This window comes from Hydra vulgaris, chromosome 06, assembly GCF_038396675.1.
Source record: "Hydra vulgaris chromosome 06, alternate assembly HydraT2T_AEP".
In the NCBI taxonomy this organism is placed as follows: Eukaryota; Metazoa; Cnidaria; class Hydrozoa; order Anthoathecata; family Hydridae; genus Hydra; species Hydra vulgaris.
This window is the reverse complement of record NC_088925.1, coordinates 24450001-24475000: the sequence shown is the minus strand read 5'-3', so window position 1 is coordinate 24475000 and position 25000 is coordinate 24450001. Positions and strand designations below refer to the sequence as shown.

Below are 25000 nucleotides of genomic sequence, written 5' to 3'. Positions count from 1 at the left end.
TTTTAAAAAAAGCAATATGCTTTGAAAAAAAACATGTAATCAAATAGAATTAAATTTTAACAGATTTGTTTGTATAAATACAAAATGTTATCAATTTTTAAGGAAAATATCAAAAAAGTAGCACATAATTCTGCTTTAAATAATTACTATTTGTTAAGTGTGATAACAATAAAAACTTAACCAACCTGTAGAAAACTCATCATGGGCTTACATACATGTAAATTCAAATTAGAGAATATACTTCAAAAATATAAATCACTACTTATATAAGCAAATTTTTTTTTTAATTTAATAACCAATGTTCTTCTTAAGACTAAGAAATTTTTTACTTTAAAAGAATTTATAGTCAGTTAAGTAAAACACTCTTTGTACTTGTCAAATAAAGAACTTCAGGTTAATTGGCATGTAGAACTAAACTAAAAGAGTAGTGTGGGTCCCCCAAGTGAAAATGAGGCAAAAGAAAAAGTGAAAGAAAAAAAAAAAATTTTATCTTGGTTATTTTTTTTTTGTTTATTTTGTTTTTATCATTATCCAATTGGATATTGATAAAAACTTAATATTTTAATCTGAAAAATTTTAGCACATTGGTAAATAAATATATAAACTAACTTAATTTAGATTGGTATATAAATTATTTAACGTTAGTAAACTAGTATACAAATTGTCAAACTTTAGTCAACTGGTATTTAAATTATCTAACCTTTGTAGGTTGGTACAGCATATATTCATCTTTAAAAATATTTTCTTCATTAGCATAAACACAAGCAATCCAACCACCATCTAACAAACCTTGTACAACTTTAACAGCTTGTGATCTAATAAACATTTACATGTAGTTAATAAATTTGAAACAAAATATTGCCAAAACATTATATCTTTTGATTGTTATTAACTTGTAAATGTCAGAAGCCAAACTACTCTATATAAAAGACATACATATTATTTAGGAAGAAAATAAATAAGCAAAAAAATATTTTAGAAGTAGCATTCATTATTAAAAAATTTAAAAAGATAAACTTTGAAAATCATGCATATTTGGATGTATCATACTTTCAAAAATTAAAAATAATAAACTGAATAATCACTTTTATGTTAACATTATGTTAAGATATTTTTTTATGTTTAACCTTAAACATAAAAAAATATCTTAAGATAATGTCAAGTTATTTAAATACTTTTGGCGTGGTTAGGACAAACTTTAATAATGCCGTATTTTGATTTAAAAATAACATTATGGAAAAATTTGTTATAAAAAAGTGGAAATAAGCTTTGTTCTGACTTAATTTGAAAAGTCTTGTTATTTTATAGACCAAATGGTCTAAAACAGATAAACTCATTTCTACAAAACACTACATTGTTTGTGAATGTAATTTAATGCATATAATTAAGTTAAAGAAGGTAAACCTCAAAAAAATGTATTACTTTTTAAGGTTTACATTCTTTAATTTAATTATTATACTAGGTTAACAAACAATGCAGAATTTTGCAGAAAAAAACTTATCTGTTTCAAACCATTTAATTTATATAACATATATATATATATATATATATATATATATATATATATATATATATATATATATATATATATATATATATATATATATATATATATATATATATATATATATATATATATATATATCTGTGTGTGTGAGAGAGAGAGACTACCTTTGATTTGATTTCTGATCTGGAAAATTAGTTCAAAATTGCAAACTTAAATGTGTTTTTGGGACAGCTCAATTAACTTTACTTTTTAACAAGTCTCTAACATTTTAAAAAAAAAGGTTTTCTAAAAGTCATTTTGGGTTTTAAAAGTAGCGAAATTATATATAAATTTAAAAAAAAATAATCACTTCATACTATAATTAATATTTAGATTTAATTGCATAAAAATATGGTTTTTTAACAAGAAATAAAAAAAATTTATTTCTATTTTAACAAGTTTTTGATAAAAAAAAAAAATTTTTTATATTTTTTTTTTTTAATAAAACGAATTATTATTTTTGAAATTTATATATTATTTTGCCTCATTTGAGTACCAGATTGACCTACTTTTAAAGAGCTTTTTTTTAATATTAGGACCCCATTGAAAAGTTAATTGAGCTGTTACTAAAAATTGGAATGATGCTATGAAATTTTAAAGATTTATTTTTTTCATTAATTAACAACATTTAAACATCTAGCCACTTATATTTTAACTATTAAAATAAGATACAACTCAATGTATGTACTGAAGCCCCTGCTACTTCCTGTTTTTTTATGACATCATCTGTGCGCATCTAATGCTGCATTCATTATGTGTTTGTGTGTGTATATATATATATATATATATATATATATATATATATATATATATATATATATATATATATATATATATACACAGATATATATATATATATATAAATACAGATATATATAGATCTATAGTTTGTTGTCTTTGGGAAGAGCGGAAGGAAAAAAGTGATTCTTACGCCAACAAATACGTCACTTTCAATTACTTTTGACTTTCGTCCAACATTTGCGTGTTGGACGAAAGTAAAAACCATTAATTTAATTACAAATAAATCGTTTTTAAAAAAAACCACAAAAACGCAAATTTAATTGACCAGAATGTTTTAAAAGCATTCTGAATGTTTTTAACAATATAAAAAATGTTTTTATTTTTATTTTTTTTATAAAATGTTTTTATTTTTAATTTTTTTAATAAAATGTTTTTATTTTTATTTTTTTTTATACTGTAAATCATGCGCGGAGTGTTGCTACATCGACTATCTTATAGCCTGACTCGCAAGGGAGTGCTGCTACATCGACTGACAAATAGCCTAACTCGCAAGAGAGTGCTGCTACATCGACTGACAAATAGCCTGACCCGCAAGGGAGTGCTGCTACATCTACTATCTTTTAGCCTGACCCGCAAGGGAGTGTTACTACATCGACTGAGGGTTTGGTTAGGGCAGGCAGTCTATCAATTAATAAAAAAAAATAATTCCGGTCTTGCATTTTAATTTTTATTTTTTGTCAACAAAATATGAAAAAAACTTTTGGACAACATCTACGGGTTGTATATATATATATATATATATATATATATATATATATATATATATATATATATATATATATATATATATATATATATACATATATATATATATATATATATATATATATATATATATATATATATAAATATATATATATATATAAATACAGATATATATATATATTTTATACATATTATATATATATATACATATATATATATATATATACAGATATATATATATATATATATATATAAATACATATATATATATATATATATATATATATATAAATATATATATATATACAGATACACAGGGTGTTCAGGATAAATTTGACATATTTATAATTGATTATATTTTTTTGTAGATTAGAGGTATTAATACACACTATAGGTCATTTAAAAGTTTGAACCCTTCTTCATTCATATACAAGATGTCAGAAAGGATGAATGACTGGAACCCACCTGAATCATGGAAGAGAATAACTTGCATCATGATGATTCGTGCCGGCCATCAAAATAAGGATATTATGACTGCTGCCCAATGCTCCCTGAACACAGTAAAAACAATCAGGCATGAACTAGAGACTTGCAATGGTGACTACGAGGATGTAGTAAGAAGAAAGATCACTAGCAGACGATCTGATTGCGTTCGTACAGCAGAATTCCTCGCAAGTCTGCAGGAACAGGTGTTGAAGAACCCTGGCATTGGAATTCGGGCTTTGTCACGTGAAATGAATGTTGCATCCTCTACTATGAAGCTAGCACTCAATGAAGACCTTCGCTACTACTCATACAAGCGCCACAAAGGTCAGCTACTCACAGAAAAGGCCTGTGAAAAACGTTTGATAAACGCGAAGAAACTTCTAAACAAAGTGAAACATCCTGTAGAACCACAAACAATCTGGTTTTTTTCCGATGAGAAAAACTTTTGCCAGGATCAAAAACACAACACGCAGAATAACAGGTGGCTTGCATGCAGTACAAAGGACATTCCTCGTGTAATGCAGACTAAATATCCCCAAACTGTGATGGTTTTCGGATGTGTATCCTCTGAAGGCGATGTGATGGCTCCGCATTTTTTCCAAGAGGGCCTCAGGTTGACTTCAGATGGCTACGTGGAGTTGCTGAACACTGTAGTCAAGCCCTGGATAACAAGGGCAGCCAATTGTAGGCCGTATGTATGGCAGCAGGATTCTGCCCCTTGCCATACCTCTGTGAAAAGTCAAAAATGGTTGTCTGAAAATTTCTACGACTTCACCAGTCCAAATGTTTGGCCTCCAAACTCCCCAGACCTTAACCCCATGGATTATTTTGTATGGGGCGCAGTTGAAAAAGACCCCAATCGCACTTCCAGTAATACAAAAGCCCAGTTAGTGGATAAAATTAAAACAGTTTTTGAGGCCCTTCCCAGGGAGACTGTAGCATTAGCTTGTTCAAAATTCCGAAGCAGGATTGAAGCAGTGATCAATGCTAATGGTGGTTATTTTGAGTGAATTTTGTTCATAGTATTGTAATTTACTATGCCTGTAATTTTTTTGTCAACTCATTAAATTTAATAGATACAAAGAAGATTTTCCTTTTTCGTTCGAAACTGTCAAATTTATCCCGAACACCCTGTATATATATATATAAATATATATATATATTTTATACATATTATATATATATATATATATATATATATATATATATATATATATATATATATATATACAAAAAAAAATTATTTTAATAGTTAAGATATAAGTGGCTAGATGTTTAAATGTTGTTAATTAATGAAAAAAATAAATCTTTAAAATTTCATAGCATCATTCCAATATTAAATGAAAATGATAATCCAATCTATAAATAAAATTGTAAACCTTGAATTAAACTTGTTGTGAGTTAGCAACCAGTCAATCAATTCACTTCCTATAAAGCAATTATGATGTGTTTTCATTCTAAAACGATGACTTTGTAATTCTAAGCCAGATCGAGGATCACTAATCTGATGCCATAATTCACGCAAGAGATAATCCTAACAGCAATAATTCACAAAATAAATAACCCAAGAGTTATTAGATAATAAAATTAAGTAATTTTTAATAAATTATCAGATATTCATAAAAACCATTTACTCATTCATTATTTAAGATACATTTATTATTTATTATGCAAAGAAATTTAGATTTAAATATATTTCCTAACAATAATTGTATGCACAGCACCATCAGGCTTAAGAACTATCCCCTTCCTCCCTTTTTCAGTAAAAATATTAGCATTGAAAAAAGCTTCTAAAAATTAATCAACCTGAACTTTCATATTAATTATGAATTCGATAAATTTTTTTGAAAGAAACACTGTGGAAAAAAGTTTCAGGCATATGTTGAGTATAAAACAAAATGTTGAGTATATGTCAAAATTTTTCATTAAAAAAACCGTTTAATTCCATTAAAAAAGGTTTATTTTATGTCTGCAATCTCATTATTTTAAATAACAATAAAACTTCCATTAAAAAAAAACTGTTTTTATAAGAATGCTTTTCCTTTTTTTAGCAAAAGTTTAATAAATTCCTAAGTGTAATAAACATTATAAGTGTAGATATAATTTTAACTTTTTGTAAGAAATTGTCAAAATAGTATAGTTGGTCTGGAAATAGGTACTACCAACTCTGGATTCATGTATCTCAGCTTATATCTACAAAAGAAGTCATCACATAAAAAATGTCTTCAATAAAAAGATCAAAAAATTACTCAAGAGAATGATAATCATTTTCTCCTTTAATGCAATATGAACCACATGTTTCCTGCTATAGTTGAAACTATTTGACTATGAGAAGAGGTAATAATCAAAATGAATATAGATCGTAAAAATCAAAATGAATATCATAAAAATAAAAAAAGGTTTTAGTTCTTTGCTGCTATTTAATTATTATTATTGTTATTATTATTATTTATTATATATTTATTATTGCACTGAGTATTTATGAAATTCTACAGTAAATAAGTTTCAAAACAAAGTTAGTAATTGCAAATAGTAAAATTGGAAAAACGATAAAAAAGAAAAATAATATTGCATTATAAAAACTCTGTGGTTTTGTGCATTTGAGATATTGTCTTCAGAAGTAAGATATGCAATGTGTCTAATAATCTGATATGTTGAACTAATAATCTGGTGCAAATGCTAAGCAGACAAGTTTATTATAGCAAATGGGCATAAGGAAAAACCAAGACAGCCTGTTTTAATTAGGATCATAAGCCAATATTTATTAATTTATCAATAAATATTGGTTTATGACCCAATAAAACTGTCAGAAAAAATCAATGATATTTTTTTTAAATAATTTTGGAATTTTTACCATACTCTGCAACCAACTACAATCAAACCAACTACAATCAAATAGTTGTTATTAAATTTATTGTAGTTGGTGAATATTTATTTCAGGAAGTAAATAAAACTCTAAAAATATTTTCATTCAACTATATTATAAATCATCAAAAACTTAACAAACGCAAATTTCAAATACTTTCATTATTTTCTAAATTTGTAACTCCTTTAGTATAGTGTTTTTAATATTTTTTCATTTGATATCAACACTGTTTTTGATTACTATTAAATTTTTAAGGGCTTTAAAGAGTTTAATAAAATATAATTAAACAAAAACTACTTTGATAGACTTAGCTCTATATCTCTATATGATTATTAACAATATTTCAATATTAAAAATAAAAGTTTAGATATGTTATAAGTAATTATAATACTTTATATATACTACAAGTTATAGTACTTCATAACAAGGATATTTATAATCCCATGAAATGTAGATTTAAACTTTTAAAAAAAAATACAAGCAAAAAAAACAATGCTCAAGTAATTAAAAAAGTTGTTTAGTATTATAGTAATTATAAACAATATTTAAAAAAAGATTAGTTCTCTATTGATACCTTTATATTACCTTGTTTATTTTAGTTAAAAATGTAAACAAATGTTTTTTCATTTGTTTATAATTTAAATTGAATCTAATAGATTATTTTATAAGTTTAGCATATATTTTACACAGCCTTAACTTTACACAAAGGGTGTGAAATGTTTGTGAATATCAAATAGTTACAAAAAAATAAATGATACCTGTAAGCTACACATGAATTAAGAAAGTTTTGTGAATCCTTGGTTTCTTAACATATTTAGTAGCATGGAAAATGAATCAATTTTTTTTTAAATTAAATGCTGTTGTTTTTTTTCTTATTTAAAATAATGACGTTTAGGAGAGTTTTAGAGGAAAAGCATTTTAATATTTAATAACAAAAACTTTTATAAATATGTGTGTATATATATATATATATATATATATATATATATATATATATATATATATATATATATATATATATATATATTTATATGTGTATATATATATATATACATATATATATATATATATATATATATATATATATATATATATATATATATATATATATATATATATATATATATTCAGAAAAAGTAAAAAATAAGGAATAATGAAAAAAATGACTGCTGTCCCGACCCAAACTCTTAGTCAATGTAGCAGTATGGAATTTAAAAAAACTAAACTTTAAGAAAAATTTTGCCTTGTAATGCCATGTCGAAATATCTAGATACCAAAATGTTGCTTAAAAAAGATAAACTTTCCCATAAAAAGACTGATATGCCCAATCTATACATCGTGTTCCAATTACAGTCACAAGCAGTGAATTGTACACAGCAGTAAATTTCTATGTTTTTATTTCTTTGTACCTGAATTTAAATAATAATCTGTATTATTATTTGAAATATATAATAGTATTTTCTCCTCTTAGTTATGGAATAGTTATGAAATAAAAAATACAGAATATGCAACCATTGAATTACGAGACGAAAAAATAAAAAGTAACCAAAATTACTGCTGTGCACAATTCACTGCTCGCAACTGTATACTTTGTAAGTGTTTCATTGTGATAATGTAATAAATGATAATGTAAAAGAGATAGCCTAATTGTGTTGAACTGATACAAAAATTTACTTTTGCTTTAGGGACAGGATTTTGAATTACAGTAGCATTATAAACAAGACAAGTGGGTTTCATAATTATGTTGTAATGCAGTTATTTGGTAATGGATTTTGTAACGCAGTTGCAGATGCTTGTATTCTGATTTGTATTACTATGTAAAACCTTTGGATTTCACGTTTCGCATACAACTATAACTAACTTTAACTTTTCTGTTAAATATTGTAAATATTTAACAGAAATTGTTAAATATTTACAATATTTAACAATTTCTGTTAAATATTTACAATATTTAACAGTTTCTGTTACATATTTACAATATTTAACAGAAACAATAAAACAAAAAATTAAACCTAGTGATCAATCTCCTATTTTTGTTTCTGCATTTTGACTGAATAGAGGTACCATATATATTGCTTCTTATCTTTGTTTTTATTGAAAGTAGTTTGAGATCGATACTTAAGATTAAAACTGTAGCTAGATTTTTTCAATGCCTCTCTGTAAAGTGGAATAGCTTTATAGAAAACAAATTCATTTAATGACATGAAAATCTTAATTAAACAGTGCAAGGGAGTCTTTTGATTATAGTATTTTTTATATTATTGTTTTAAGTTTTCACTACTAGGCGAGTGTTTGAAATCACACTGAACATAATTCAGTTTACTATCACATTTACAGTAAGGTCAAAATGTATTGAGATAAAAACTTTTATAAAATGCTTTTTGATTTTCTCCACTTGGCAGCCATTTTTATTTTTAAATACTGCTAACCCATCATCAATATAGACCAAAATCTTCTTTATTATAATACTGCAAAGTTAAAGCAAAAGAGAAACTTCAGCTCCTTATCATATTACGGAGTCTTTTTTTTTATTTTTTTAATAGTACCTAGTGGAAAATTTTTTTATGGAGCCCTAATGACAGGTTGTTGCTTTTTTTTTGCTTTTTTTTTGAGGGGAGGGGGGGCTTCCACCTCACTAGTCACAGCACTTGTATATATACATACATATATAAATAAATATATATAAAAATTAGTTATATGAAGGTTTTATATGACAAAAATTTATTTGTAAAACATAAACCTGCTTAATGTTGTTTGCTTCACTTGGTGCAACTCCAAAAGCATCAAATGGTGATCTTTGTATAGGGGTTGTAGCTCGATCAATTGTTGCCAAGCTGTTGGTGCTTGTTGCACGCTATAAAAAAAATGAAAAGTTAAATAAAATGGTCTTATTTTTAAATTTTTTCAACGCAGTGTTTTTTATTATGATTACCGATGTTGGCATTTATGTAAAGATTATACTAAGTGGTAAGTTAGAATTGGCCTTACTAATATTATGCCTAAATTATTTGTGGAAATACACTATACGATTTATGTCAACATAGATACATACAACAAACATTTAATAATGGTATATTTTAACAATAATTTTATGGAACATTTGTTAAAAACAATTTTTTTTTTAAATATACATTGAGTAAATTAAAATCCAAAATATTTATACTTACCTGAATGCAATTTTATTTATTCTAGAAATAATTAATTTGTTAAGATTTATAAATTTTTAAAAATTGTAACAATTAAAAATTTAGGACAACTTTTAGAAACACAAAACATAGAAAGTTTAGATTTTTGCTTGTTATGTAGTAATTGTTGTGCAACAAAAATTATTGCTTAAATATTGTTGCACAACAATTTTTAGCAATAATTTTTTTTCTCGGCGGGATTGACACAATGTCTTTATTGATGACTAAGGAAATATTATATAAAAGTTAATTAATAAATGACTATTAGTACTTATTTGTTTAAAACACAACTTTTCATCAAAGAAGTCTAAAAATGTTTAAAACACAGTGTTATGTTTAAAACACAGTGTTATATAACATAAATAATTAATCTTAGTCCAATACGTTTTTTCTCTGAGCTTTCATTGTAATGCACTTGATATAATAAAATTGCATTTAATGAAGTATTGTCAAAAAAGTCTGAAAAAGTCATGCTCTGACATTAGTAATTTTGGTGCAGCTGGTCACTCTGAAACATCCAACAGTAGTAAACATTGCTGAAGACATTTACCTTTACATTTGCTGTCAGTTTGTGAAACATTCTTATGGAATTTTTCACCAAGTTTGTTGCTAATATCTCCCATAAAAAAAAGAAGATGGAGCAGAGAAAATGAAGCATGAGTGACATATTGCAGCCCATAATATTAAATAACTGAACAAGCTGATCCACTTTAGTTAGTTATTTTTGTACCTGCAAGAATACCAGATAATAGGCACTTAAAAAAGTGAGTAATTCCAAATTCTTGGGAGGTTCAAAGTCATCAGAAAGCAGAAGCTGAGGTATTTGTGGTTCCATAAAGATTTCCTTTTTTTTTGTACTGAACTTGAGAAACCTTTTGATTGTGTAAGTAAGACTGGAAGTCAATTTTTAATTGCTTGAATAATTGCTTTTACATAATGTTTGAACAAGCAAAACTTGATATTTAGTGGTAGCAAGCTGACTGTTTCAGTTGATCAAATAGAGATTATTAACATTCTCACCAGACTGCGCTGTATCTCTATAAGGCCAATATTTACAACGATAGTATTCTGAATGTGTTTAACTGTTCTAGAAACATAAGAAACAAAACTTTCTGTATTCACTCTGAAGCCCAACAACAAAGTAACAACTTTTAGATCAACACAAATACACAACCCAATCTGTCACAGGAAGACGTGCAATCACACCTCTTTACATGACCAATCAAACTTGGTGACCTCTAAAACCCAACAAAGTAACAACTTTTAGTTGTTACTTTGTCAGGTTTCAGAGTGAATACAGAAATTGCACGTCTTTATATGACCAGGCAATTTTTGTGCGATTTTTGTTTTGCTGACTTGGCCACGGCTTTTTAACAGTTGATGATTTTCGCCCATTTTAAAAATGGTACTTTAAAACAAAAGTAAATAAATAAAAATAAAATAAAACCATAAACTGAAAAAAGAAGATATATCTTAACCTAAGTGAAAATAAGCAAAAGTAAAAAAGTAAGCTGTAAACAAAATTTTTATCTTTTAAATTCAAAAGCGTTTTGCTTAATAGACTTGAATATTGATCAAAGTTAATTGTTCCAATTTGAATTTCCAAACTGATTTATAAACGAAATTTTTGATAATTTTGTTGCAGGCTAGTGTGGGGTTTATAACACACTTTTTTTTTTTTTTTTTTACTGTTATTTCCATTAATGAAACTTGATACAAGTGAGGGAACAAAAAAGACTATATGTTCAAAAAATTTAAATGAAAATGAAACATCTACAACATCCAATCTATTTGAAAATTATACGCCAATATAAAGAACAATTTTTTTATTCAATTCAAAGTTGTAAAATCTAAAGCGTTTAATAACTTGAATTATATTTTAAAAATATGAAAAAAACATCATTTTTTATAAAATGGAGCAGATGAAATTTGGGTTTAAAAATAATATTATACAATGAATTATAGATAACTATATAATAAACTATGCCTAGGACTGCCAAATATCAGAAACAGGGTCTATGCCTAGGGCCACCAAATATCTAGAATCAGGTTTGCATGGTACTATGCTTCATTTGAGGTCTTTTATTTGAAAGAATAGCGGTCATAAGTCAATATGAATAATGTCATATAAAGAATAGCGGTCTTTTTCCAAATATTTTGCTAAAAGCAAAATATTTGAAAATAAGCTTTAGTAAATCTCCATAATTTCTGAAATTTTTTTTGACAAGTTAACTTTAATAATATGTTTTTACCATAATACATTTTTTAAACTAATTATTAATGTAAAATAATAAAATGTTATACTAATGTTTAATTAATTAACTCAATTTAAATAATAACAATGTTATAAAACATGTAAATACTTAAAAGTCGAAAAGCTGATTATGCCAACTGGGCAATGAAAATTTCAATTACACCGAAATTTAAACAACGTTAAGGAAACATCTTTATACATGCATTCAATTAAAAAGGAAAGATCTTCATACATGCATGCATTTTTTTAAATGGCGAGGTTCTTTTATACAACTTTTTTCCGTAATTACAAAATTGCCAAATAAACTTTGTTCCTTTATATGTAATAAAAGGTAATCATTAAACGCAAAAATCAGAGTAGAGTTGCATGTGATGGAGAAAGAATGAGTACAAAGCCAATAACAAAATCATTAAAAACAGTTTCTTCATGGAAATATGATTTCCTTGGCTATGAAGTTAAAAATGTTGACACTGTTGTCAAAATATAGTGTAAACTATGTGTTAAGCATGAAAATATTAAGCACAGCCAACTTTCCATATTTGGGTCTGCTGAAAAAAACTCTAAAGCGTTTATAATTGGAACTAATGTTGTTACACATCATCAGTAAAAAAAGATTTGCTTCCTTGCTGTGTTTAGAAATATTGTACAACTTTTGTAAAACGTTTTTGCAATTATAATTTAAAAATTGTTCTTTTTTTATATTGACATATATAATTCTCAGATAGATTGCATGTTGCAAATGTTTTATTTCGTTTAAATTTTTTGGATTAATTTATTTTATTCCCTCACTTGTATCAAATTTCGTTGATGGAAATAACAGACATCCTAAAAATAAGAAAACAAAAACAGTAAAAAAAAAAGAACAGAAAAATCTTAAATTTTAGTAAGTAGTTTATATCAAACGGTATTGAATTTTTACATAAAATTGTGTACTATAAACCCCAAACTAGCCTGCAACAAGAATATCAAAAATTTTGTTTATAAATCAGTTTGAAAATTCCAAATCAGAACAATTAACTTTGATCAATATTCAAGTCTGTTAAGCAAAACGCTTTTGAATTTAAAAGATAAAAATTTTGTTTACAGCTTACTTTTGTTTATTTTCACTTAGGTTAAGATTTATCTTCTTTTTTCAGTTTGTGGTTTTTGTTTTCATTTTTATTTATTTAGTTACATTTTAAAGCGCCATTTTTAAAATGGGCGAAAACCATCAACTGTTGAAAAGCCGTGGCCAAGTCAGCAAAACAAAAATCACACATGCATGGTAATTTAAAGACATGCAACCGCACGTCTTCCAGTGAAAGACTGCAACCAGTGACCAGTTAAACAGGTTAACCAAATGTTGGACACCCAAATCACTCTAGTTTTCGCTGAAGTCATTTTATAAAATAAATTTTTCCTACAGCTTGTGGTCCAGACAACATTCCAGTCATAGTCTTTCAAATGTGTTCTTCAATTCTCTTTAAACTATTTAAAAAGTGGTTGATTATTCTTGTTTTGCTGTCTGCTGAAAAAATGGCATCTGTGGTTTCAATTTTGAAAAAAACTCTGGAGAACACTCTGACCCCTCTAACTATTAGCCAATCAGCTTTCTCTCTTTTATTAGCAAGTTCTTTGAGTCTTTAATCAACGAATTTATAACATTTATAACTTTTAATCAACGAATTTATAAGATATGGTCATTTAAAATTTTTTATTTTTCCAAAATTATAAAATCTTTAGAAGCAAAAAAATGTTTTTTTCACACTTTGAAATTCTTTAAAAAATAATAATAAAAAGAAAATTTCTTTGTATTTCAGAAATTTATTTTTTATTTTTTTTATTATATACAACTCAAGATTTTGATTAAAAAAAGGCAATATAAAAAAATTTTATGTCAAATTTTATCAATATTGATATTGATTAAATATTGATAAAATAATCTACAAAACCTAAAATATTATTAACAAATCTAAAAATTTGATAAGAATACTGATAAGATACAATTCAGTAAGAAATTATGAAGTCCTAAAAACAGCTTCAGTTAAAAATTAGATCATTACTTCAAGCTAATCAATTTATTAATTTATTATTATAATATATTATTATATTATTACAATGATTTTAGAAAAAAATGTCTTATGTAATTCCATCAAAATGCAACAATATAACTTCGTCAAAACTTGGGTGTAGAGTTTTTGCGCTCGTATATTGGCAGAGGAATTTTGTTTTTCAGAATGATTTAGATAATTGCTTGGAAAGACTAGTAATATTTATTCCCTTTCCTTACCAAAAAATTAAAAAATTTGTAATTTTATTTCCATTGATTGATTCCTAAACATTTTTTCTTCTTCATCCTTTAGCTTATTTGATGAATAAGGTCTCATATCATTTTATAGCCCTTTCAACAGTAGACATGGCAAATCCACTAGTATTTGAAACTTGTTTTTAGGACCATGATAGATTTTCTTCGAAAATTGAGAAAAAAAAGGATTACATATAATGCTTAACCCAAGACATTCAACATCTGGCAGAATTGATTGAGTTTGAAAATCAATATTCAATTGTATATAAAGAATTTGTTAATAAAACACTTGTTCAATCTAATATAATATATTTAGTAAAATTTTGACTTATTGGAATTATTATTATACTCAACAATTTCTATCTTTTGTAAACTAGAAAAAAATACTGAACCTATATGATCATATGTCACATTGTGTATGATCAACTGTTGCAACAGAAAAGTTTGATTGGTGATGTGACTAACTTATAACAAGCTTAAGTTACAGCTTCACAGGTTACAGCTTTAAACAAATTGTCTCAAAAGTTAATGAAAAGAATATTAAATCTAAGTGTTATTGCAGACCAGATTAATTTTGTATTTGATCTCAATTAAAGGTTCAGAACATAAAAAATTATTTTCAAACAGAAAAAGCTGTTTATTTTTATGTAACATGTAAAAACCAAGTACAGAATAACTCAAGAAATTAAAATTTGTACAATAACAAGCCTTTAAAACCCTTTCAAAACATGAAACACAGAGCTTAAGCTTTTCCTTGTGTTTCATGCTTTCATTACATAAAATTTGTAATTTACTAACTTTATATAATAAAAATATTTTATTATAATATTTTTTTATTTGTACAGTCAAAAAATAAGAAAAAAGCAATAGTTGAAAAAAGCAAATATTTAATAAAAATCAAAACGATTTCTGAACTATAGATATCACATATATATCATATATAACATATATCACATGCAACTTTTATGATACAAAACATGTGTATATAAATAATTAGGAAAATGAAAAATTAAAAGAAAATATTGAGAGTAAAAAGCTTTTGCTTTGTAAAGCAAAATTTTAAGACCCAGCAATCAATGTAAAATATTGTTTAAAACTGTTATTTTCTTATATTTATCTAACCTTCATTCGAAATGGATCTTCTTTGATTTGATTTGTCTTGGCAGAATTTACAGAGCTTGCACTTCCTCCATAATCATATAAAAAGCAGTTATGGTCACTTCCTATCCTCCAATCTTCACCAAGTGCTGCTATGCTTTTATCAAAATTTTCATCATTTAAGTAGGCTTGCACAATATTACAACAATAATTGCAGACCCGAATATCACCTAAAAACAAAAGAAACTGCAGACCTGTATATCACCTAGCAGGGTTAGGGTCAAGTAACCAAATACAAATATGTTAGTTATATATTACCAAATATAAACTCAAATACAAGCACATGTAATTGGCATTTTCCAAATACAAAAAAAAATTTATATTTTTGGTCAAGAAAAAAAACAATGATTTTTTCAAGACAATCTATATAGAATGGGATACAAAATAGATTAAGAAAAACAATATAAAATAAAATAAATCTCTTGATTTTTCCCAAAGAAAATGCTAGTCAACCTAGCTTATAGAGTACAAAGTTTTTTTACTAGGTGACGCCATATTTTTGCTAGGTGACACCTATTAAAAAATGTTTAGACTATATGGATCATTCCATGCCAAGTGGAGCAAAGGTCTTTCATGACGTATCTCAGATTTTGCAAAAGCTTTTTGATGTTTTGAAAATTTCAGATCAATATCTGATCAGATCAATATCAATTTCATATCAATATGGTTCTTGAGATAACACTATTTAAGTAGTGAGCTATTTTGAGATTTTGCATTAAATTTCATCTTACAATCAAAAAGATTTTTTTCATTTTTTTTAACAGCTAATAACTTTTGAACAAGTTGGTTTTATGCTTCAACTATTTTAAAAGTATTGCAACTAAATTGCAATAGTTGCAATGAAAACTTTTAAAAGTATCTATTGCAACTATGCAATGAAAACTTTTAAAAGTATCTATTGCAACTATGCAATGAAAACTTTTAAAAGTATCTAGTGCAACTATGCAATGAAAACTTTTAAAAGTATCTATTGCAACTATGTAATGAAAACTTTTAAAAGAACAAAAAATATAAATTCTTGCATCTTAGCTTTTTCCAAAATGATGAGGTAAAGGTAATATTTTTATTTTGGAATTGAAGTTTTCTGAGATTTTAAAGAGCTTTATTTTAAAAAAAAATTTAAAAATTAATACAAATCAAATTGCACGTTGATCTACAGCTGGTGTATAAATATTTTAAGAATTAGTTCATTAAAGAGCAATAAAAAGTTATAGGCCATCAAAATGAGCTGGATCAAGATTTTTTATAAATTGATTCCATTAGTTATAGTTTTCTGTTACCTAACATTTTTTTTTTCTTTAAATTTCTTGTGCACATCAATTCAAGAGTGTTAATTAATAAAATCCAAAAAAAATTAATGGATACTTATTTATAGTTAAAAAAAGATCTAAAAGTCAGGTAAATTTACCATAAATCTTTTTTCTTTTTTTTTTTTGAAAAAAATTGTTTTATTGAACTTTATAATCAATTAAATCAAATTACTGTTATTGTTATTTTTTTAAATTATTTTATTTAATTTCAATAACAGAAGAAAACACTGCATTACAAATATTGTGTTTGTAATGCAGTGTTTGTTTTAAATAAGAAATGTCTTACGCATTAATGTGAATTTGACATCATAAAATTCTCTTTGTTTTTTTATTTTTTAAAAACATTAACTTTTTTAAATTTTTGCAATAATATTAACTACCGCAAAACCAGTTAAATATCATTTAACTCATTTTTTATTATTACTATCAGTAAATGTTTTTTTTATTTTCATTTTTTTTTTAATATTAAATAATTAAATTTAATATTACATTTTCAAAAATTTTTGATATAAACAAATTGTTTTTCTTGACATTTGTATACATGAATTAAAACACCTTAAATTTTTTTAAATGATTATTTCTTAGATAATCATTTTAAAAAATTTGCAACTACAAATGATTTTTTATTTAAACAAATATTAGTAAGTAACAAATAAAAAATTTACATAATTAATCTACTTTATTTATTAAGAGTATATTATTTTATTATTAATTTTGTTGTGAAAGTAAAGATTATTTTTCTAAATACCATTTGTTAAAATTACATCATTGTATATGGAAGGAAAACCGAGAAAACAATTGCGATAAAAATGAGCATAATATTGAACAATATTTGATAATATTTTTAAATTAATTAGACAGTTGAGTTAAACCCAAGCATAAACTTTAATTTTAATATACTTAAATTTTTTTTAATCAGAATTAATATATATATATCTTTTAAACCAAAATTAAATTATATACTTTTTATCAGAATAAAATTATATATTTTTATTAACTTAGTTTTAAATTAAATCATATACTTTTTATCAGAATTAAATTATATTATGTAATTTAATTCTGATAAAAATTTAATTTTGCTTAAAGTATTAGTGTTTTTCAGCTTAAAGTAATAGCGTTTTTCAAGCGAAAAAATTGATCATTACATTAAAAAAAATTAATTATAAATTATTTATTATATAGAAACTTAAGCAAATTTTTTTTATTGCAATCAAAAGTTCGATATAAAAAAAATTTGCTTAAATTTCTTTTTAAAAGTTGCAAAAGTTGCATTGTTCAATATTGTTGTGCTCGCAGGATGATTTTATGTTTTTTTTTTGTTTTTTTATGTTCCATTTAATAACTACGTATAAAAAAAAAATTGTTGTTAACTATAAACAATTTTGTTTTCTGTTACTAAATATTTCAATAAAATAATTAGCTTAATAAAGATTAAGTTTTCGTAGTTTATAATTTTATTTCAGTTTTTTTTATTAGTAAATAGCACTTACATCTAACATAATTGTCATTCAAACTTTTGTAACAAACTTTTTTACATTATAATTATTGAAATGTTTTTTATAAAGTTAATTTCTTCTTTTCTCTTACCACTTATAGAATTATTTAAAAGTTAAAAAATGATAAAAAGTTGCTTAATGGATATCGCTCTAGGTGTACGTAATGCGTACGTAAATTGCCAGCAGTTGAATGCCTTAAAACAAAGCCTGCAGTTTAACAGAGGAAGATTTTGTAATATTGACTTAAAAGAAATCAATGAGATTAATTTGTTACTTGAGAAATTTAATTTTTTTTTTAATTTTGTTTATTGCCTTAAAAACTTTTTATTTTCCTAATAGTTAAAAAAAAAACTCAAACTGTAATTTCAAGTTTTATATAAACAAATATCTTAAAAGATTTAGTGTCATTGTATTTAAAACATTTGTAAATTTTTTCATCACTACAATATAAAAATTGCAAAACATTTTGTTTGATTTTCATTAAAAAAAAAAAAAAATTGTTACTAAGTGGATGTTATAACTTTTAATTTATTGGGGTTATGAGGTTATACCCATTGGTATTTTTTGAATAATATTTTATAACAAACAACATTATTTAATTTAAACAACATTATTTTATAAAAGAAAAGATCTATGGAAAATATACCTGACTTTTAAGGACTTATAGATCTTTTAGGATTACATATAAGTACCCATTAAATTTTTTGATTTTTATTAATTAACACGTCATATATATGCATCAATCCAAGACGATTAATAAATATAAGAAATTTTAAGAGGAAAAAAAAAGTGCTATCTTAGGTAACAGATGCTTCCAAAACAAAAATATTAACTTTAGCTCGCCATTATGACCCATATACTTTGCAAGCTATCAGATAATTATGTTTCAAATAAATCTTTCTGTTTTATAAAGTGAAATTTTAATTCGTTGAACAACTTGTCTTTTAAACAATAAATTATTTAAAAACTATATAAAACATAAAAAATTCGCCAAATGGTCACACACGAGCAGTGAATGCCTGAGGAAAGAAATGTAGTATATTAGAATAAAGGAGGATTATTTTTCGAACAAAGCATATTTTGACAGTTATCAAGACACAAAAAAAAAGATTAATAGAGGAATATTTAAAATGTAAATAAGACAGACAATGCACCTAAACAGCACTAACAATAATAATAAACAATAAATTGTTTTATAAACACTAATATTAACGAAGATATACAAAAAATATGTCACCAAACAAAATATAAATAAAACAAAAAATTGATTACAAAAATAAAAAGTAAGCATGCAGCAATGAAAGGCCTCAATTTTAAACAATAAATTAGAATTTTATAAATAAATTTGATTTTAGTTAAATTAAAGCAATCTTTTTTTAATCACACTATGTGTCTTTAAATTAAATCATGGAAATAAATTTCACAATAAATAGGTAGATTAACTATGATGACTGTTATTTTAACTGCAACTTAAGCTGAGAAAACAGAAACACTTAAAAACAAGACTAGAAAGGTTTAATGAATTTAAAATGATTAAAAAGTGTAAATGTATTGATGCTGCAATATGGTTCACAATATTTAGCAAAGAAATATTTTACTTATTCCAATATATATATACATTATATACAAAATATATACACTTTATGATTTAAAATACCTGAAAATCCCATAACTTTTCCAGGTACTTCTTGACTGCAACATCGACTACAGAAAATTTGACCACATACTCTACAATGGTGTCGCCTTCTAAAAGTGTTAAACTTATCGGAGCACTCATAACACTCTTTACAATGTTCATCTGGCATCCAGTATTGCTTAAAATTATGCTTGAAATCACCATTACTCTAAATATGATAAAATTGTATGGTTTAATGTTAATTTTATATATATATATTTATTTATATATATGTGTATATATATATATATATATATATATATACATATATATATATATATATATATATATATATATATATATATATATATATATATATATATATTATATATATATGTATATATATAATATATATATACATATATATATCATTGAAATTTTATAAATTTTTATTTATAATATTTAATTATATAAGATTTTTTTATAAATAAAATTAAAAAAATTTAAATTATTAAAAAAAAAAATTCAAATTTCATGAGCGACAACTTTAAACAGTGGTCTCTTTAATAAACTTTATATTAGAATCAATAAAGTTAATTAACTCGAAAAGTAGAATGATTTTGTTGAGAAGAAAAAAAAGACAAACCTTTTTGAAAGCCATTAGAATTAAATAACTTAGATCTTTACTTATATCTTTATATTATTGAAACGCATTTTCATAAAGTAACAAATCACTGCTAATGATTTTTTATAAAAGTATTTTTGAATAATATATATAATTTTATATTTATATAAGTATGTACTTTTTATTAAAAATACCTTTAAATTAAAAAAATAATTATATCCACTTTTTAAATAAACAATTTAATTATTTTTTCTTTGTAAACTGTTAAGAATCTTTTTTTAACTTTTAAATGTGCGCTTTTAATAAACAATTGTTAGATGTAAGTTTTTACTTTATTAAAAAGAGTTTCACACAACATATTATAAAAACATTAGTTAAGATAAACAATTTAAAGTTATTTATTCCAAGCGTAATTAAAATAATCTTATTGTTATAGTTTTTTATTCATTTTAGAAATGTTTTAATTTAACTTTTTTTATTTTAGTTTTATATATATATATATATATATATATATATATATATATATATATATATATATATATATATATATATATATATATATATATATATAATATATATATATATATATATATATATACAAAATATATATATATATACAAAATATATATATATATATACAAAATATATATATATATATACAAAATATATATACCTATAAATATATATACACAAAATATATATTTATATATAAATATATATATATACATGGGCAATTACATGCAAGTGACGGTCATAACATTTGACGCTTTTTTAGCCATTAAAAATAAACCAAGAATGGTATTTACATGAAAATTTCCAGAAATGTTAATTACTATTATATAATTTAGTATACAAAAGCTAAATCATTCAAGTGTTCAACTTATTTAAAAAATCAACTCAACGTAGCGTGACGGTCGTAACGCTTTTTTTTTTTGACAAATCTGAACAAATAAACTTTGTCAATCTTTATGCAGCCATCTACACAGTGAAAAAAAAATCCTTTGCTGTGTTCTTTAACTACACATTGGACTTACTATATGGTGAGTTTCATAGTTTTTGCTTGAAGTTTTCCAAGAATTTTATTAAGTTTTATGTCATGACGGTCGTAACTGTGATGGTAGTAAAGCCAAAAATTAAAAACAACAAATAAGGCAATGAATGATATAAAAAAAGATGAATGATTATAAAAACCAATTAAATTATGTTAAAAAATATAAACTTTATAACATTATCAAGGTTATCCATAATGGTTCTTCAATACTGGGATCGTTTTATTTGGAGTAGGCAACAAACGCTTAATGCTATTTATGGCCCCTGTTTTTTTTTGTTTCATTAACTCTATTTAGTACAACTCAATATCTAGGAGTATGTACTTTCATACGCCTCGCAAATGTTTTGCGGAGCCGGGAATCCAATATAGGAAAAAAATATCTTGGACAAGTAAATTTTTTTTACTAATATATAAATTTTAAAATTGTTCCGCAACCCCATTACAAAATGTTAGAGAATTTTGAAACCAAAAACTCTCCATTTTTTACTTGCCAGAAATGCATTTTGGTAATATTTGTAACAGCTTTCGCTTCTTCTATTTTATCAGCTATTAAGGCCCACCTTGGATTAATATCATCTGTGATGATAAGTCTAACATAAGTTTTGCATTCATTTGATGCTAAGAGAAAGTCTTTAGCGTTTAAAATGACCACTTCATAAAATTTTACGCTGTTCCAAACAAATCGCTTCACACAAATACGTAAAATTACTGTGATAAATGCAACCACATGTTTCAAGTGGTGTATCTTTGCACGTAAGAATGTATGTTGGCCTTAATTCACAAAACTTACTCAATTTAATTGTTTTGCCAGCACTCTCCTCACACTACAGTTAATGCAGCTCCTTTAAATTCATAACTAAGTAGCGCTTTTGAACTTTTTCTCCGTCAATTCTCATACAATCTTTTCTTCCAGGAGACATAGCTAATATATCTTCTCTTTCATAAAATACTTTTACTTTTTCAATTTTTTCTGATGTGAAGTGAACTCGATGTGTTTCTTAAGCAGTGCATAGGCCATATTCAGCACCCAACTGCTCTACAATAGTTCCTCTTTTATTTGGAGACTTTGGAAGAGCCAGTTTTGTCCTAAAAATGTAATTTGATATAAAAGAACCTAAATTATGTGTAAGCAATTATATTTAAAAATATATGTTAATATAATAAATACTTGTTTAATGCCTTTCTCATTGACGATTTGCAGTTATAAGAATTGTCTTGCGTAGAATTTAGACTGACGTTAGTAATCAAATCAAGTTTTTTTTTCATGCTTATCGTTTGGTTGCAAATCTTTGAATGATTTTTTTGTTTGTTTTCTTTTCTTGGTGTCAATAACTGTCGCCTTAGATAACTTTTCTTTCTTTTTCTAACAAAGCTTTTCTGTTTCTTGCTCTATAAGTTTTTGATCTTTCAGCAACTGATTTTGACATTTTAAATATGTTATAAAATATAACGGCTACTGTTTGTGATATATGCTCCGCTATGTATTTTTAAAAAACCAGCGAAATGTTGTAAATAAAAAAAACAACCGCAAAATCGATTGAACAAAAACGTTGCAGGGCAAACTATAAACAACGTTTAATCTAAAAAAAAATTCCCTTTTTGTTAAAAGTTTTTATTTCAAAAAAAAAATTCTTTACATCAATTTTTCGAATTACTCATAGTTTCAAAAAAAACTTTAACAAGTTTAGTAATAAAATGAATAAACAAACTGCTAATTAAACAATAAACAAAGTTGATTTATATTATAACTTGGTTTAAATGACGTAAATCATTTAAAATGAATTAAATTGTTCGCGCCTAAAATTTTTTTCTTTGAAGTCAAGAAGCCGTTATGAAAAAACAAACATATCATGATGGTCGTAACCTACTTAACATGTTGAAATAGTGATCTAAAGCACTTTCATGTTGTTGTTTTTTTGAAACAATGATAAAATATGTATGAGTATCTTTACTTTTACCATGTTGTAGTTTTTTTGAAACAATGATAAAATATGTATGAGTATCTTTACTTTTACCATGGTTGTAGTTTTTTTGAAACAATGATAAAATAGGTATGAGTATCTTTACTTTTACCATGGTTGTAGTTTTTTTGAAACAATGATAAAATATGTATGAGTATCTTTACTTTTACCATGGTTGTAGTTTTAAAAAGTTTGACATGAAGCATAGAAAAAGCTTTTCGACTTTTTTTGTGACGGTCGTAAAATCTTGTTTTCATTAAAATGGTCTTCTTATAGACTTAGTTAAAGTTCTTTTTTATAAAAAATATTATGCATAATGTTTGATTTTGCACAGCACTGAAACTTCTTTCAACGCTTCACAACATGACTATATATAAGCGTCAAAAAATGCTCATATAATCCTTACAACTTTAAAAGTATGTTATAGCATGATAAAAAGATTTTTTTAATAAATTTTTTTCTTAAAAGTATTCTTAAATAGTTGGAAAATAAATTTAAGGAAGTTATTATATGTCACCGTGAATTTTTTTTTTTTTTTTCCTCTTTTACATGGAATTGCCCATATATTTTTATATACAAAAAATGCATTTTTTTTTCATTTTTTGTTAAAAAACAAAATTTTTTATGTAATAAACCAAAAATAACAATTTTTTTGTATAAGATAGAACACATTTAGGGGGTGGGAGCAGATTATTTTCAAAAATTGTTGTTTTTTGGGACACCCTAATATATATATATATATATATATATATATATATATATATATATATATATATATATATATATATATATATATATATATAAATTATATACTTTAATATATATATATATATAAATTATATACTTTAATATATATATATACATATATGTATGTATATATATATATATATATATATTTATATATATATATATATATATGTATATATATATATATATATATATATATATATTATATAATTTAATTAATTATTGCTCTGTTCTTTAAGAACATTGAGCACTCTATTTGTAGAATACACTAACATATATATATATATATATATATATATATATATATATATATATATATACATATATATATATATATATATATAATATATATATATATATATATAATATATATATATATATATATATAATATATATATATAATATATATATATATATATAAAATATATATATATATATATATATAAAATATATATATATATATATAAAATATATATATATATATAAAATATACATATATATATATAAAGTATATCTATATACAGGCTTGGAGAGGAATGGCGTGCGATTGCACTCTGTAACTGACCAGGCTAATATTTTTGACCATGGTTATTTTGATATTTAACAATTCTAATGACCAACTTGACCACGGCTATTTTTTTATTTTAACAATTCTAATGCAAGAAAAAAAGTGTTATGTTATGAATAACTTTTAATCGTTGATTTTTTTTTGATCGTTGAAGTTTTTATTTTATGCGAAGGCTTTAAATAAAACCATAAAATTAATTATAACGATTGTTTACATAAACGCACTGTAAATTAATAAAAAAGGTTATACATATATTTTTTTTTTATGTTGGCATGTACTTTTTAATATAAATTTAAACATTTAAAACTATTTTCCATGTCTTCCTAAAAATCTTTTAAACCA

At 24.3% G+C, this 25000-nt stretch overlaps 1 protein-coding gene across 2 annotated transcripts in view; it reads right to left on the bottom strand.

The window, feature by feature from the left end:
* Nucleotides 1-25000, bottom strand: part of LOC101240098 (1-phosphatidylinositol 3-phosphate 5-kinase) — a 143113-nt gene that overhangs the window by 102410 nt on the left and 15703 nt on the right. For both annotated transcript variants that reach the window (XM_065799671.1, XM_065799672.1), the window contains exons 3-7: nucleotides 19749-19935; nucleotides 15250-15455; nucleotides 9145-9258; nucleotides 4918-5072; nucleotides 701-815 (exon numbers count right to left, since the gene is read on the bottom strand). In XM_065799671.1, coding sequence (XP_065655743.1) covers nucleotides 701-815; nucleotides 4918-5072; nucleotides 9145-9258; nucleotides 15250-15455; nucleotides 19749-19935 — 777 coding nt within the window. The remainder of the gene's footprint in view (nucleotides 1-700; nucleotides 816-4917; nucleotides 5073-9144; nucleotides 9259-15249; nucleotides 15456-19748; nucleotides 19936-25000) is intronic.